The sequence below is a fragment of the Mytilus californianus genome, unplaced genomic scaffold, assembly GCF_021869535.1.
Source record: "Mytilus californianus isolate M0D057914Y unplaced genomic scaffold, xbMytCali1.0.p SCAF_25, whole genome shotgun sequence".
Taxonomy (NCBI): Eukaryota; Metazoa; Mollusca; class Bivalvia; order Mytilida; family Mytilidae; genus Mytilus; species Mytilus californianus.
In genome coordinates, this window is record NW_026262674.1 from 2,511,961 (window position 1) to 2,527,282 (window position 15,322).

At 32.0% G+C, this 15,322-nt stretch overlaps 1 protein-coding gene across 18 annotated transcripts in view; it reads left to right on the forward strand.

Moving 5' to 3' along the window:
* Positions 1-15,322, forward strand: part of LOC127732530 (uncharacterized) — a 273,118-nt gene that overhangs the window by 93,373 nt on the left and 164,423 nt on the right. For 3 of the 18 annotated variants that reach the window (XM_052241561.1, XM_052241565.1, XM_052241564.1), the window contains exon 2: positions 7,085-7,311. The exons of 10 other annotated variants lie outside the window; for them this stretch is intronic. In XM_052241561.1, the coding sequence (XP_052097521.1) occupies positions 7,103-7,311 (209 nt within the window). In that variant the 5' untranslated portion in view covers positions 7,085-7,102. Of the gene's footprint in view, positions 1-5,639; positions 5,682-7,084; positions 7,312-15,322 lie in introns of those variants that run through there. 5 more of the 18 variants (XM_052241574.1, XM_052241576.1, XM_052241575.1 and 2 more) reach the window with 3 other exon arrangements.

Sequence of the window (15,322 nt, forward strand, 5' to 3'; positions counted from 1 at the left end):
ATAAAACATGTAAAAAGAATAACCAAACTCAACCGAAGTCAACTGATGCATAGAGGGGGATCGAAACTATGGTTTCTGAATGATTTCTAAATTTATCAATTGATACATTAAAACGTTATTGTATCGACATTCCTGTGCCAAAGGAGAAATAACAAGAGTGCACACGCTGAAATGTCTCGTCTTCTTTACTGACCACTAATTTATGTTGGAGGGTAACGAGGTTTAACTGCTAGTATCACACACAAGAGATTCATGACCTTACATTCATTCAATACGCAAAATATAGATGACCTTTATGCTTATAGTAATTAAAAAAAACACCATAATACAAAAACATAAACTTAACCAATGAACCATGAAAATGAGATCAAGACCAGATTACACCAAAGATAGTTGACCAATGGGTTATAGTACTGTACATCACCACAGACCAGAACATGATAAGAAGTTAACTTGACAAAAAAAATTTTTTTTGTTTTCAGCCATTGAACTATAAAAATGAGGTCAATGATATTGGACGTATGACAGACGGAATATAATTACATTAGGTATCTGTTCATAAGGTATGATGCATCCGGGATTTTTACCTTCTGAAATATGAAGCTCAAAACAAATAGCAAAAATCGCCGCCGCCAGTCAGTAATCGATTCGTCCCGCATCCTGCGACTCTCGTTGCAGGTGAGACAAAACGCGATATGTAAACTATAGAAAAGACATATTAATGTCTCAGCATTATTATACCGTACGTTCCGTCGTATGGTGTTTACATATCTCAATTGATACGTTGTGTTCGTACATGTTCACGCTATACCGACTTCATATACACTAGCGTGCTCCTTACGTAGTAACTGCTCCAACAGAGTTATGGGGAGAAAAGATTAAAAATGACTCTCCGTAAATGTTTAGGAAACAATTACGCAATTGGTTGATCTTTACGATGTGACTGTGTATAAGCTAACTAATGGCATTTTTACCACGTCTTAGATTGTTGATTACATATATGTCGTCTGTCTGCTAAGTGCTTAATGTGATCTTTTTCCGAATATGACTGTTTTGCCGAATATGAATTTGTATTGCTATACGACGTGTCTCGATATTTGTTTACATCCAACATTCATTTGTTTATTTGTGGTGTTTCTGTTTTGATTTCGGTTGGATAGTGTGGTTTGTCTGATCGTTTGTTAGAGTTTTGTGCTCTCTGTGCCTTGCATCTTGTTTGTCAGTGTAGTCGAGTTGATTTCCATTTTCCATCGATAAAGTATTGTGTTAGTCCAAATAATTATGACATCGTCAAAGCATTTATTCAAAATAGGCTTTCAATACCGTCATTATTATAATATTTGTTTGGACTTGTATTGTTAAAAATACTTGTCTTTCAAGATTATATATTCGTTAAAAAATACGTCACTGTTTGTTATGTCTCGTGATGTCGGTCGTTAATGGAAGATGATCGTTGTTATTCTGCGGTTAACATGTTGTAACGACTATTATATAATATTTATCTGTGCGTTTCTCTGTGATGAGTATTATTGCGTCTATTTGGGCTGTGTTTCTGTCACCTAGTGTTGTCATTTAAGCGATATTTCTAACATTGCAATATAACCAGGGGTTTGACTAGCTTAAAAAATCAGGTTCAATCCAACAGTTTTTCTTAAAGTTGTCCTGTACCAAGTCGGGAATATGATAGTTGTTTATTTATGTTGGCGTTTGGTTTTGTAGTACGTCAGTGATTCTGGTGTTCCTTTGTTTTCCTCTTATAGTTGACATGCTTCCTTCGGTTTTGGTTTGTTTCCCGGATCTACTTTCTCCAAATCGATGTATGACGTTCATAGCCGAAAAGTGAATGTGCAGGGCTATATAATCGCATTGCTAACACGAAAAAATGTAACTACAACTGAATACTAAATAACATTCATTTATCATGAGTGGTTCTCCTTCAACTGAACTAAATACAAACACTTTCAAAGTCAATGTATCATGATGAGGGGGCGGTATACTTCAATATTCATGGAAATTAAAACAAGCAAATGATGATACAATTAAACATCAAATCTTTTAGTTGTTCATCTTAACTGACATAATCATAAACTTTAACATGTAAACTATGTAAAAGTTTCAAAGTCAATAAACCATTGATGAATGAGGGCGGACCCACATATTCTCCATGAAAATGTGCTTTGTTCATGCTAATACAACTGCATACCAAATAGAATTGACCTACTACCAATGATACTCCTTAAACTGGGATAATCTCAAACTACCTTTTTTTTTTTAACTTTTCATAGAAGACAAAGAAAGATAACTCTGAAGATTCTACGAGCCAAGTACATTTGCACTATATAATAACCTGACGGAGCACATGCAATTCACCTTGAATCACCCCCAGTTTTTGTAGAGGTCGTGTTGTGTACGGTTGTTTGTCTGTTGGTCTATCTGTTTCCTTTTTTGGCCATGTCGTTGTCAATTTGTTTTCTTCTTTTTTCGACTTGTAAGTTTGAATGTATCTTTGGAATCTTCCGTCCCTTTTTTTATATTTTCTAAATAAATTGATATTCTTATTCTCATAGAATTATTTTATTATTGTATTGTATGCATCTCATAAACTGAATTTCAATTGATAAACACATAAATATTCTGTTTGTATGCAAAAATATTCTACAACATGAGCATGTATGAAATATTTGCCACTGAAAGTTAAGCAACTACCACTCAATCGATCTTCTTTAATATTGTGATCACTTTTAACAAATTGAAGATTATGGCACAGAAGGATAACTTACAAGACACAGATTATATATATGTTGTATACAAGTAATCATTTTGTACAACAAAAATGTACAAATTATAATTTGTATTTTGACTTTGTACAAATTGTAATTTGTACAAAAAGTGCTTGTTCAAATTACAATTTGTACAAAATTTGACTAAAAATCACTTTTAACTTGTACAATAATTTCTAGTACAGATTTTGGTATAAAAACGCAATGATATACAGACTTTTTACTCAATGACCACACAATAAAAAATTGAAAACAACACGTTTAATAATTTCATGCGTCCGAGTTTTTAAGGTAGATTGCTGAATTGTTATATTGGTTTCAATAAGTAATTGTAAGGTTTAAAAAAATGATAACGTGTACACAACATATATACAAATTAAACATTCCGGAAAAATGAAAATGGCAAATGTACTGTGATATCACTTATGTATGGACAAAAAAAAACTGTTTACGTTTTATATCATTTAATTCAATAATTGTCTATTAATTAAGATTATTTGGTATTTTAATTATTTATCTATCTCTATTAAATGACTTTAAAGCCTTTCATATAGTATTATTCATCAAGATCTGATTCACACTGCACCTTATACAAAATCTTGCAAACTATGTTAAAATCTCTAAGACTTTTAAAATAAAATAAAAACAAATATATACAACTGACATGTTAAGTAAAAATGATGTTTTCCTAAAAAATTACTAATTAAAACCAATATAGCAATTCAGCAATATATCATGAGACTGGAATTTTACACTTTGTCAAATAATTTGTTTGCTCAGTTAGTAAATTGAAAAGAGTGGCAAACATTAGAAATTTCCCTCCAAATAGAACATAGGACCAACATTATTGTCAAGAGCCTTAATTAAATATCTAAATATACAAATCAAGGTACCATATAAAAACAGGTAGACAGTATCTATATTTTGAATGATTTTTTATAAAATCCCATCTTTTTTTAGCCTGTAGATCTCACATTCCCTATTCACCACGTCACCACTTTTTTACCCCCTATATCCTATAAACCAAAAGCTTGTCATCCACTCATCCGCAGCACACTTACATATTTTGTGAAGCTAGCCATGCTTTAATACTATCGGCAACTGATTTTTTTTTTATAAATATGTGAACTGTAACTGCTTTTATACTTATTTATTAATGAAATGCATATTTCTACTCCAAGGACTTAAACGCATATACAAATACAAAACAAATATAAAAACAAATGGCATAAGAATTAAATAATACAAAATTGAAGGACCTCCTTGTAGAATTTTTGCAGAGGAGCTATGAAACTTGTTTGAAGGCAATTTTGTTATAAAAACTAAATTTGTTTAAGGTTGAACAAATCAATTACCAGGAATCACCTAACAAATATTCACCTGCTTTGGTTTGTAAAGCTCAACTTTCAGTTTTTAAAAGTCTATTACATATTACCAACGTTTGACTCCAGATTTTATAACATATGTAAATTTGAAATATAAAATAAACTTTAATAGAAAAATTTCTTCGTCCAGCTACATGTATCATGTTATGACCGTCCCACATGTTTATACTAAAAGTAATTTCACCAAATAGAGCTACATATGATGTCATGATGGTCCCACGTGTTTATAATAGAACAAACTCCACCTATAAGAGCTACATGTATCATGTCATGATAGTCCCACATGTTTATACTAAAACTAACTTAACATATAAGAGCTACATGTCATGTCATAATCATCCCACATGTTTATACTAAAACTTACTTAACATATAAGAGCTACATGTCATGTCATAATCGTTCCACATGTTTATACTAAAACTAACTTAACATATAAGAGCTACATGTCATGTCAAAATCGTCCCACACGTTTATACTAAAACTAACTCAACCTATAAGAGCTACATATCATGTCATGATGATCCCACGTGTTTATACTAAAACTAACTACACCTATAAGAGCTACATGTATCATGTAATTACAGTCCCACATGTTTATACTGAAACTAACTCAACTTATAAGAGCTACATGTCATGTCATAATCGTCCCACATGTTTATACTAAAACTAATTCTAATTTAATCATTTTTAAAGTGTTAAATACAATGAAAATTGTCCAAAATGTTTTTATTTATTGTACATAAAACTAACGAGTCTTCAAAGTTTGTTTGGTGCTTTTCTTTTCTGAAAATTACATATATTTAATTAATACATATCAAAAAGTTAAATCACAAAAATACTGAACTCCGAATAAAATTCAAAACGGAAAGTCCCTAATCAAATGGCAAAATCAAAGACACAAACACATCAAACGAATGGACAACAACTGTCATATTCCTGACTTGGTACAAAACAAAATGTTAAACTGTTGAGACAAGTATTTAAATCTTAATCAATACATAAACGTCCCAGATATCGGACATTTGATTTCCCTGTGCAAATTCCTTTCTGTCAGCATGTTTATTGTAAGAATTTTCAAATAATCCAATTGCTCATATATGTTAAAACTAAAAATTCGTAATTTATTAAACTGTGGCAACTATCCATAATAATACATTCTTCATCCACATATAAAAGTGACATGTATCTTGTCATGATAGTCCCACATTATTATACTAAAAGTGTTTTATACAATAACAAGTGTTGTATTAATAATTTATTTAAAGTACAAAAAGTTAATTTTTTTTATTTTATAAAGAAATACGATACTTGAAAGTTTGTATAGTGTTTATGTCAAATGAACAGCACATACATTTAATCAATACATTTCAATCATGTCAAATTTGTGTGTACACAACACAAAATATTGAACTGGTTAGACAAGTATTTAAATTCAAATCAATAATTCTAAATAAGTGTCCTAGATATTGGACATTTTACTTCCCTGTGCGAATTCCTTTCTGTCAGCATGTTCATGGTAAGAATTGTCAAATAATCCAATTGCTCATTTATTTTATTACTCAAAATTCATTGTTTATTAAACTCGAGCACCTGTCCATGATATTTACTGAATAACATGTATGATAAAACAAAAAATCAATGTTTTATTACAACTGAAAGTAGAAACATGATCAATTTCACCGTGAATGAAAGCAAATGAATCAGATATTTTACACTCTTATTGCTCATTCAATCTCGGATCCAGGATCCTCCTTTTTTTTTTACTACCAATGCTTTTGAATGGGGACATATGGTTTGAAAATCCCCCTTTATTTGGGTTGGAACCCCCTTTTTAAAATGGCTGGATCCTTCCCTGCATTCTGACATAGTTCAAATATTGTAAATGATATCTCCAGTCAGTCACTTATTATTTTTTTTTATAATATCTGCAACACAGAGAATATAAAAGAAGGTTGTTGTGGCTCAAGTGCTGAATCTCCATCAGTATCCTAGTTCAACCAAAGATGTGTCCTTTGGAAATATACCAAACTCAATTATTATGCTTTATTTATTCAATGAATCTTAGAGTTGTAGTATAGCTAGAAAAAATCATGTCTACTTGGTCAAACCAGTATATTATATTTCTTTTAAACATTAAAAATGATGTCAGTGGCATTTAATTATTTAATTAATGATTTTGAATGTTTTCAAAAAATAAAAATCCCTTTTTGTGGTACAAAACCTATTTACAGTATTGATGGCAAATTTTGAAGAAAAAATCATAGTTCACTTATAGGATCTTGTTATTTTAGAAATTCATTGTATGAAAAAGAATTAATACACTGCAAATGTATTTATTTCATAGACTCCTCAGAGTTGTCTTTCTTTTTACAGTTTTAATATAAAATAAGAGGATGTGGTATAATTGAAAATGAGACACCTCTCCACCAGAGACGAAATGACATGAAAGTTAACAACTATAGGACACCGTACAGCTTTCAACAATGAGCAATTTCATACCACAAAGTCGACTGTAAAAGGCCCCATTGACAAATGTAAAATAATTCAAACTAGAAAATTATCGGCCTGATTTATGTAAAAAAAAAATGAGTGAAATACAAATATGATATACAGCAAAAAACGACAACAACTGAATACCAGGTTCTGGTTTGGTAGAAGGGTTCAAAATATTAGCAGGCGCCCAACCCTTTGAGAGAGAGAGAGAGAGAGACAGAGAGAGATCCTTTTTAGGCCTAGTTATAACATATGATTATAGGAAAGGTTAAAGGCGTAGAACGTTGTTAATTATTTTCTATATAAACATGTTCTGTATAATTGTGATTTGTCATTACATATCTGGATGTACCTGTATTTATATATCTTAAAGTAATGGCAAACTATTTAAAGATTTATTTTAGAGAGTTTTTCCATATATTTCAGAGATAAAGAAATAAAGTAATGGCCTCATCAGTCAAGCACTTTTGTACAATTTGCCATGATGATGGAACCTGCAACAGAGCTGTCACCTGGTGCACAGAATGTGAGGTTTTGTTTTGTGAAGACTGTGAAAAACCTCACAGCAAGTCAAGACTGTCTAAGAACCATAAAACCATGTCATCTGAAGATTACCACAAGTTACCTACATTCATGAAAGAAATAAGCAATCAGTGCAGAGACCACAAGAAGAAGTTAGATTTTTATTGTTCTTCCCACGCCTGTCCCTGCTGTGTCCAGTGCATCACAGATGAACACCAGAACTGTCAAGATCTGAAACCCTTGTCTGATATCCTACAGCAAGTAAAATCATCCGCCTCTGTTCAACTTTTTGAAAAAGATTTGAAAGATGTGAAGGAAAACTTAGATACAGCCATAAAATACCTGAAAACCAGGATCAGTACCATCAATAATCAGAAAACGAAAGCCGCCGAGGAAATTCTGTTTATGAGGAAGTCGATCAATGATTACTTAAACAAATTAGAGCAAGACACACTTAATGACCTAGAGTCTAAACATTCAAAGCTGAAATTAAACATGGCCACTCTAGTGCAGCAAATGGAACAGCGAGCTAGTCAGATAAACCAAATGCACAGCCAGTTTACAAAAATGACGCAATATGCAACAGAGCTACAGATGTATATTGGTCTAAGAGAAATTGAGAAAACTACAGCAGAAACGGCAAAATATATAGACGATTTAGAAAGTGGAGACCACTTCATTGAAAAGGATCTAGATGTTAACATTTCATCTGCTGTTCAATCAATTTTAAACGATGTCAAATCTTTTGGAGATATCGCTATCAATACCACCTCTTCTACCCTCCAAATAAAGGCTGGAAGAAAAGATCAAGCCCAGAATTTAATTTCAAAAGTTCCTGGAATTGAAGAAATAAAGCCATCCTTGTTGACAAGACTGACTATTCCAAAATATATGAAGACTTTAAATATATTTGCCTGTCGTATATTACCTGATGGAAAATTCTTAATACTTGATTATCAGAAAAAACAATTGCTGCTATTCAGTAATGATGGCATCTTCATCAGAATAGTAGTTACATTCAAACAAGATCCATATGATGCCTGCTTTGTAAAAAATAATACAGTAGCTGTTGTAATAGCATCAGCCAACCAGACAACACTGGTGGATATAGAAAAGAATAACATTATTCAAACCATCCAACTTTCTCATTTGTGTAATGGAGTAGCAAGTGATGGTGAAATTTGGTCATCAGTAGTGGTGGCAGACAGAGCACTAGAGTGAATCTGAATGACAAGTCTCATACAATCTTAGAAGGAATGAAAGGAGTGGGACGTATTTCATTATTTAAAGAAAATATCTATGGGACCATTCCTGTAGAAAACAAAGTCTGCTGCTTCAAAAGTACTGGTGAACCTTTGTGGACATTTCAGCACCAGGACATTAAACGTCCAGCAGGAATTACATTAGACAATAATGGCTTTGTTTATATAGTTTCTTGTAGAAACAACAGTGTTGTGGTAGTGACACCAGATGGTAAAACCTGTAAGACCATACTATCAGAGGATAATGGAATCAAAGATCCGTGGGTAATAGACATCAACAGAGAAACAAGAATAATGATAGTGTCTAGTCAAATAAGGGAAGATAGCAATACAGACTATGACACATCTTTTGTTTATAAAATTTAAAATTTTATTTTATTTTTTTACTAAATGACTGTTGTATATTTGATTTCAAGATTATTACATCTTATTTATTAAGGCGATCAAAAAATGTATTATTAAAGTAGGTGGTTTTTTTTTAATTCATACGATAATATATCTTACTTTTTATCAAGATTTACAAAGAAACTGTCAGTAATCGATCTGGTGATGTACGGCGGATGGGTGGAAGGTCGGCTGCAATAACCTGAATACGCTTTAACGAAATCTTTCAAAATTTAGATGTGTGTAAATGAAGGTGGAGTTTAATTTCTACGATTTTTATCTATTATCGTTGTTGAGTTGTAGACCTATAAGTAGCAAAAAGTATTACTTAAATTCATTTTGGCCTTTCCATTTCTGACACTACAAAAGCTTTTTTTTACTTGATCCTGTTTGGGGTCCAGATTTTCAAATATCTTCTTCATGCATGAAAATCCGGTTTTCTGTCAATCTAACAGCCTCTTGTTTCTCGAATCCCATAGCATACATTATTAAATAAGAAAAGAGTAAATACTTAAACCTTGAGTTATATGCATGGCAAAAGGACCCATCAAGAGAATAGCCAAAGTCAACCTAAGGTCAACTGATGCATAACACGTCAGCAATTTACATGACATGCACTCAATGATAAAAGACATATGACAGACAGAAGCTGCATACATAATGTATTTGCATACGAGGTATGAAACAATCGAGTATTCTACCTTCTGGAATATCAAGCTTTAAACAAATAGTTTACATCGACGCCGCCGGATCCATTTGTCTTGCATTATGCTACTTTTGTTGCAGGCGAGACAAAAACAAAACTTTTACATGTAAGCTATGGAAGATACATATTAATGTCTCTAACTATGCAAAACATTCATAGCCAAAAAAATATACTGAAGGTGCAGCGCTAAATAATCCCTCGAAAACAAGAAATACAACTGAATAATAAATAACATTGACGTATCATAAGTGGTTCTCTTTAAACTGACTCAACACAAATCAAAGTCAATGAACCATGATGAGGGAGCGGGCCATACGATCTTTGTGGAAATGAAACAAGCAAATGAAATGAGATGCGTTAATGCTAAAATAATTAGAATTGACCTACCATAAGTGATATCTCTAAAATGAGACAATCACAAATTTTCACATTTAATATACGCAAAATTTCCATAGTCAATAGACAATGAAAAATTTATTCAGGATGCAGGAATAAATAATCTCAATGGAAATGAGATGTGCCAATTCTAATACCAAATATCATTGACCTATTACTAGCGAATATCCTTAAGCTGAGATCATTACAAACTTTTACATTTAATGTAAGCAAAATTGTCATAGTTAATAGACCATGGAGCGTTTGATGATGCAGGGGCATATTGGGTGGTTTATACGATTGTTAGATAGTATAAACACTGTGGAAGATACCTATGTGTAAGCAATGCATAGTGGCAGGTTTTTTTTTTCATACTGTTAATAACGTCTTTACATTAAATCCATTGGATGTTGGATGTGTACTGAACGACATTTTAATCTTAGGTACATGGTTCATGTCATTGTATTATTTTTTTGTTCTCTGCTGTCTATCCATGCATGTTTTATATTATGTAATTAAACATTTCATTAATTTTGACATAGCATGTCTATGCGTTTGCAATAAGATTCATTCATTTATTCCTTCATTTATGTTGTTTTTTCATTAGTTGTTATTTCTTAGAACTATCTTTCAGTAACTGCGAGTACTCTCAGAACTTTACTTAGCGTCTTTTTTGTTGCTAGTTATGAGGGATGGATAAATACCATACCACATCCGGTCTGTGGTTTGTGTTGGTTGTTTTTCTGCTTTGAATCGAACTGATGAGATGAGCCCTATTTCTATACGTTGTTCTGATGTTGCACTGTTAAATCACTGTTCTACAGGTTGCACCAGCAAACTAGTTCAACCCGCCACATTCTTTGATAGGAGCCTTTATGTCTGTAGTGTAATGGTTGACGTTGGTTTATGTCTGTCATATTTGTATTTCGCAAACTGTTTTGTTATAACTTGGGACGTTAGTTTTCTCAATTGAACTGTTTCATACTTTTCATATCGGGGCCTGTTATGACTGAGTATATGATAAAGGTTTGTCTTCTTGCTGAAGGTCGTACGGTTGTCTATAATTGCTTACATCCACTTCACTTTGGTCGATAGTTGTCTGATTGGCATTATTCGTTTTAATATGAATTCATGTACCCATCCTAATCTAACTCGCCCGATTTGAACCACCAGAAGATGAGTGGAAAAAAATTTGCGATATATAGATATGAGAAAATGTGATATGAGTGCCAATGAGACAACTCTTTATCCAAGTCACAATATGTAAAAGTAAACCATTATATGTCAACGTGCGGTCTTCAGCACGAAGCCTTGGCTCACACCGAACAGCAAGCTATAAAGGGTTCCAAAATTAACTAATGTAAAACCATTTAAACGGGAAAACCAACGGTCTAATCTATATAAAAACGAGAAACGAGAAACACTTATGAACCAAATCAACAAACGACAACTACTGAACACCAAATTCCTGACGTAGGACAGATGTAAACAAATACAGCGGGTATTAACGTTTTAAAACGTACCAACCTTCATCCTTATCTGAAACAATATGCCGCCAAATAAAATAAATGTACACAGGTAAATGAAAATGATAAGGTATGCAGTACAAATGATTTTGATGTTCATAGTACGAGAATAGAAGTGGAAATGCATAATCCTACCAAACACTTATCAAAGCTGGTATATATTAAAAAAAAAGAGACGAGATATAACACAAAATAAGTAAACATCTAATAATAATAAGCATTACAAATTGTATCAACAGGTCAAATTAACAAGAAAGTACAATTTGAGAGTACTCGCAGTTACTGAAAGCTAGTTAAAAGCCAAATACAAATAATAATAAAACATCATGCATCAGAGAAAATCAACTAAAACACATCCAAGGGATTTCTGCGCTTTTAATACAATATTACCGTAAAATTATGATGTGGAATACCGTTTTTATTACGTTTTCTACTATACCAGTATAGCCACAATACTAATCAAATGTTTTGTATGTATGAAAGAATTTAGTAAAAGTTTTAAGTAATTTATATGACGAAATCCCTGACTTAGTAATTTACCAGGGATTAATTACGATCGTTAAATCTATGACATCACTACACAGACGGGAATACCTAACGAGTTGGGATATATAAACATCGTATGATGGAGCGAAAGTAACATCGCCGTCTAAACAGGGGACATTACCAATAGGGAATGAAAAATCGCCTCTTTTGTCGTAAATTTTAGTATGGAGTTTCACTTTAGAAATTGAAATGTATAAATCTATAAAAGGTCAACTACTGCTGTTTATGTTAGATTTCGTTAGAATAAGTTTCCTTTGGGAAAATTTCGGTAGTATATTTAGAGAACTCTGGATTATTTAACGAAAAAATATCAGAAAGATAACTGTAGGTATTGATGAATGTATCAACCAAATGTAACAAAGACGTGTCTCTACTCAGTTTGGTCATTAACTGAGATTCATAGAAATGCAGGAACAAATCTGTTATAAAAAGGGCATAGTAAATGCCCTTAGGTAAACCTACTACTTATCGATACACTGTATCGCCGAAACGTACATATATGATGTCCAGGAGAATATTTAAAGCTTCAGTCATTCCTTATAGTTTAATCCTAAATTCCATTTTAAGCTGGAAGAAAGCTTAAGAAAAACGTTGAAGACGTCACGGTCACATGACAAAATTATGTCTATCAACTGAAAGACAAAAAAATGTCAGCCAATCAGAAGAAGCGTTATTTCCAAAATTAATGTATTGTGGTATGGTAAATTTTGTATTCTTATCTTTCTTTTTTGCTAATGTGCTTTGTTTAAATGCCTGTTTGTGTTTTTTGTTACGTATTATTCTGTTTTTATGGTGATTTAAACTGATTATAACACAATGTTGACTTTTGTACCCGTATTTCTAATCAATTTTCCTGTTATGTCTGTTTGTTTCGTTCACATTGTTGTCAATATAATGGAATTTATGCGACTGTCATACAAGTGAGAGGTTTATCTTGCTATATAAACAGGTTTAATCCGCCATATTCTACATACGAAAATGGTTGTATCAAGTCAGGAATATAACAGTTATTATCCATTGGTTTGACGTTTTAATATTGCAATTTGATCACGGACTTTCCGTTAAGAATTTTCCTAGGAAATCGTTAAGTTTGTTATTTTACTTTTTTTTAACACTTAATATATCGTTTGCAATTTCTGTTGCTCTTTGATTAACTAATTCTATACTTTTATACGTGCGTTAAGAATAAACATATACGGACCGGAAGTAATCGAACGAATCATTCTGAAACCAGACAACCTTGATGTTTTATCGACATTACCGTTACGAAATTAAATACCTGTCATCTACTTTTAATGTCTTTAATATTTTGTAACCTTTCTGGGTTTTTCGTTGTCTATATGCATATAATAATTGCTAAGTAATATTTTATAAAAAATATGCCTTGAATTTTTTGGGGAATGTAAATGGGTATCCAATTTTTCAACACTTCAGCCAGGGGTGACAAATTTCTTTTTTATCAAACATTGATAATACTAATAGCAGGTTCCTACTCTGATTTATTGAAAAAACTGTGATGATCGAGCCTATATTTCGGCGGAGTAAACCCGTGTTCGTCTGAGACACAAATAATCAACAAAGGCCAGGCAAATCATGATCATGATTATAAAACTTTTTTTAAAATGTCACCGGATATATGTATACATTTTGTTCGATTTATCAAACATATTATGCTATTTCTGGTTTCAGTGTTATATGTTTCACATTCATATCATATTCATATTTCATATTCATGTTTCTTGACGATTGACGACAAACAGTTTTGCGCTGTGTATTTTGAAACAAACTATAGCTTTGTTCGCTATGTTTGGCTTTACATACTGAATATTTAAATTAGTACGATAGAAAATTAATGCGATACTTTGTTATTATTTAAATGATATATATTTATATTCAAATGGCATGAGTTATGCATGAACTCAAAGCGCGGCAATACTAACCATATATATATATACTAATATAAACACTTTTCGAGTTAGTCACTGGTTAATATAATATCAGGAAGGGCGGACGATGAGAGTCGCCGCTATAGGTACTTGTAACTTTATTTATTCTTTTAGCCATGTTTAAATGTTTCAATTAAAGCAAAGTTATTTTAGTATTTCAAATATAGAATTCAGTTTGGCTTAAAGGCCGCATTTTGGTATATTAGTAAATGTCAAAATAAAGCTCCGTTGCATGCGAATATTTCAGTTATAAATATTGTTCATATTTATTGGAACACATTGTAAACTTGGTTTACAATTTGTATATTTACAGATTCATATAATAAAGTATTATAACTTGGACGACTCGTTTAATGCAGAAAATATCCCACAATTAATATCACGCCTAAAGTCTTTGTGATTTCTGGTGACTTATCTTCACCCATTTTGGCGATAGATTGGTGTCACATTTTTCCTGCGACATTTTGGAGGTTCCACAGAGATGTTCCAACTTTATATGGGTTTGACAACGTAGATTTCTACATTTTATAACTAGAATGGTCTTGTGAAGTCCAGGACCGTCATTACCAGTATTTGGCGTTTGCCGTTTATATTATTATACAGTCAAGTTCAAGTAATTAGTTCCGGAACAACTTACCGCTACGTCATGGTGAGACAACACATATTTGTCAACTCTGATGTGAGCAACTGCTTTGTATAAAGTGAATTTACGACTGTGAAACCCTAATGTTTGAAAGGTATATTTGAAATTCATATTTCTCATAATGCGCATAACTACCGGAAAACTCATACTACATCATGTAGATATGTTTGATGTTATTTAATATTAGTGAAAGTCAATTTACAAATTTCAACTGAAACATGCACGGTCAGCATACCTGTGAAGGTGAATGTGTATTGTTTTATCACGTGACAAATTAGAACAACTGAAGTAATTTAATCGATCAGCGTTCCGCACGGATGGAGAGTTTTACAACTGTTGCCGGCGAACTGTAATAGTATTTATTTGACATTCATTTATGAAAACAAACTGTTATAAATATTTGTTAATTGAAAAATTGCAGCGACTTAAGAAAGCGACTTGCATTGACACAGACAAATAAGTAAGTTTATCATCCTTACATCATTTTCATTTCATTTATGTGTATTGTCCTTGTTTTATTTTGTTTATTTTGTGTTGTTATTGTCGTTTGTTAAAGTACAAGTTATGGCTGCTTTTAACTTTACAACTTTTATTTGATCACTCAGACACAATACATACGTGTAACAAGAGGAATACAATATTTACATATATACAAACAATACAAAAAAAGGTGGGTATAACAAAGGAAAAAACATAAAAAAAATACATTTTTAAACAATCATTTTACAAAATGTTCTTAAGTTTACTAAGACAT